The sequence below is a fragment of the Zeus faber genome (genome assembly GCF_960531495.2).
Source record: "Zeus faber genome assembly, chromosome: 3".
In the NCBI taxonomy this organism is placed as follows: Eukaryota; Metazoa; Chordata; class Actinopteri; order Zeiformes; family Zeidae; genus Zeus; species Zeus faber.
The window spans coordinates 8,129,992-8,132,491 of record NC_137190.1 but is presented as its reverse complement, the minus strand read 5'-3'; the positions used below and the strand labels follow the sequence as shown (position 1 = coordinate 8,132,491).

The 2,500-nt window shown below is 48.5% G+C and overlaps 1 protein-coding gene across 1 annotated transcript in view; it reads right to left on the bottom strand.

Annotated features, from left to right (window-relative positions):
• Window positions 1-2,500, bottom strand: part of cskl (c-src tyrosine kinase-like) — a gene marked incomplete at its 3' end in the record, with an annotated part of 52,072 nt that overhangs the window by 444 nt on the left and 49,128 nt on the right. The window contains 6 exon segments of the mRNA XM_079998047.1: window positions 668-694; window positions 697-756; window positions 1,150-1,281; window positions 1,283-1,346; window positions 1,552-1,625; window positions 1,847-1,937. Of these exon segments, the coding sequence (XP_079854173.1) occupies window positions 668-694; window positions 697-756; window positions 1,150-1,281; window positions 1,283-1,346; window positions 1,552-1,625; window positions 1,847-1,937 (448 nt within the window).

Below are 2,500 nucleotides of genomic sequence, written 5' to 3'. Positions count from 1 at the left end.
ATCCCAAAGGGGGGGGGGGGGGGGGGCGCTTTTTGGATAAACTCGCCGTTCGCCTTGTTTATTCAGAGTTTATTAAACACCGCCCGTTTGGCGGACTGACTCCCCCCCCCCCCCCCCCCCCCGCCGGCTCGCTGTTTGTCACAGGAAGCCCCGCCCCCTGCACGCTCACTGTTTGCTCTCCATTGAAAGTTTATTAATATTGCACATGTTGCGTGTCCAAATTGCGCCAAATTCGACGCCGCCCGTCCTTGGGTCCCCAGAACTACACCCGTCAAGGTGAAGTAGATCGAATGTTTGTTGAGGTAATCGACATTGGAGATGCTCTGACCCAGTCGTCTAGCATCACATGTGCTCCTTGTCCAAAGAGGCTCAGATCCTTACGCTTGACCATTTTTCCTGCTTCCAACACATCAACTTCAAGAACTGACTGTTCACTTGCTGCCTAATATATCCCACCCCTTGACAGGTGCCACTGCAACCAGATGTTCAAATGTTTTTCACTTCACCTGTCAGTGGGTTTTAAACACACACACACACACACACACACACACACACACACACACACACACACACACACACACACACACACACACACACACACACACACACACACACACACACACACACACACTCCTTAATAGTTATATAGTCCCGTTATCATGCTTACAATTCTGGGGTAAGGGCACACGCCCAAAGGGAGTAGATCTCCCAAAGCAAGATTCCATAACTCCAGACGTCTGACTTGGTGGAGAACCTCTGCAAGGGTGAGAGAGAAACACACATATTTGTTATGAAACCAAATAACACAACTTAAAAAAAATTTAAATTTAAAAATGTGACTCATTATTAAATAAATACAAAATACAGTAAAAAATTTGAATTAAAATTTTAAATAGAACCTCTTATATCGCATTAATTGTGAGGATTAATCAAGCATTGTGATTTTGAAATGAATTTGCGGGGCAGATTTGACAACATATTATAAATATATAGACGGCCGCATTCAATCGTCTTGGGCGGATGTGGACCCTGGGTTTGTGGTCTGAGAGCCCTGATTCACGGGCTGATTTTCAGAGTACATTTTATCAGTTTTTTGGTTTTTTTGGGCTCCCCGTTCGTGGGGGCTGCAGGGGCGAGACACAACGCACCCTTCTCTCTAAGTGCTTCGGGGGAGGTCCACTTGACCGGAAGCTTGGCCGTGTCCTGCGTGGAGGACGCCTCCTTGGTCAGCCCAAAGTCGCTGACCTTGGCAATGTTGTCGTCCGACACCAGTACGTTGCGGGGCCGCCAGGTCTCTGTGGACGAAGTTGTTGGTTTCCAGGTACTCCATGGCCTCGCACACGTCACTGTGAGGGGCGGGGTTAGGGTTAGAATTTGAACAGGGCTCGAATGCCACCGGCTTAACAAGTCAAAAGGAATATGATAGAAAGGGCGCCAGAGGAAATTGCCTTCTGATGAGGAAAGCCACTTTTGCGCGAGACTGGCTATTCCGACAAGCTGCCGCTCTTTGCGCAACGCGATCACGGTTTTCTACAGATGGACACGACTCACAGCGAGAACTTGAGTAAGCAGTCTCCACCCAAAACGGTGCGACCCCGGGAGCGGAGGTAGTCCACCAGACTGCCCTGCGGAGGGGAAAGAACACTCAGGTCATTCAGAGGAAGCTTTTATCGTTGTGAAAGTGCCTCCGGGGCCTTCGCTCACGTCAGACAAAACCGTTATTTTATTGCATCCGGTACGTATCGAAACAGATCCTTGGAATCTCTTGGGACGTCCGGCATCTTCAAACTGACTTTTACTCTGACTGCGGCGGTATTGTGTGGAAAAAAGCCCCCGAGCGAGTCACCTTGGCCATGTACTCTGTGACGATGTAGAGACTGCCCCGCTCCTCCACGATCACGCCCAGCAGCTGTACCAGGTTGTTGTGCCGCAGTTGTCTACAGAGAAAATGCGACAGAGGAACAGTGTTACGGCGGAAAAGAGGCGGGGTCCTCAATCTGAAATGAATACACAGAGGCCCATCAGCGCCGTCCCCTCTAGATCCTCAACATCCCCGCCACCTCATATCTCGGTGAATTTCGGAGAGCAACTGAAGGAAGATAATAGTGTTCTGCTTGAGGTCTTAAATTTGAAAAAGCCTGTCCAAAATATGGGTGAAGTACAGATATTTGAAACAATCTCTTCACTCAAACAGTTAACATGTGTGCATAGAGTGATGCTGTTGTTATCCTTCAAATTTGATTTTACTGGGACAAACAACGGAGCAAAAACCATAGCGTGGCATATGTGTCTACCGCAGTTCATGCCCCGTGTTGGTATTACAAAGCATAAGCGCAGGTGCATCAGCCCTGCGTCTCATTCAGGTCCTAAAAGGATCAGATTAAAGCAAATCTAATCAAGCGGATTTAGAGATTGACGTTGCAATTCAAAATAGAAAATAATAGACTTAATGCACATTCTGCCTCAGTGCCCATCTGCCCATGCCCCCCCCACCGCCCAT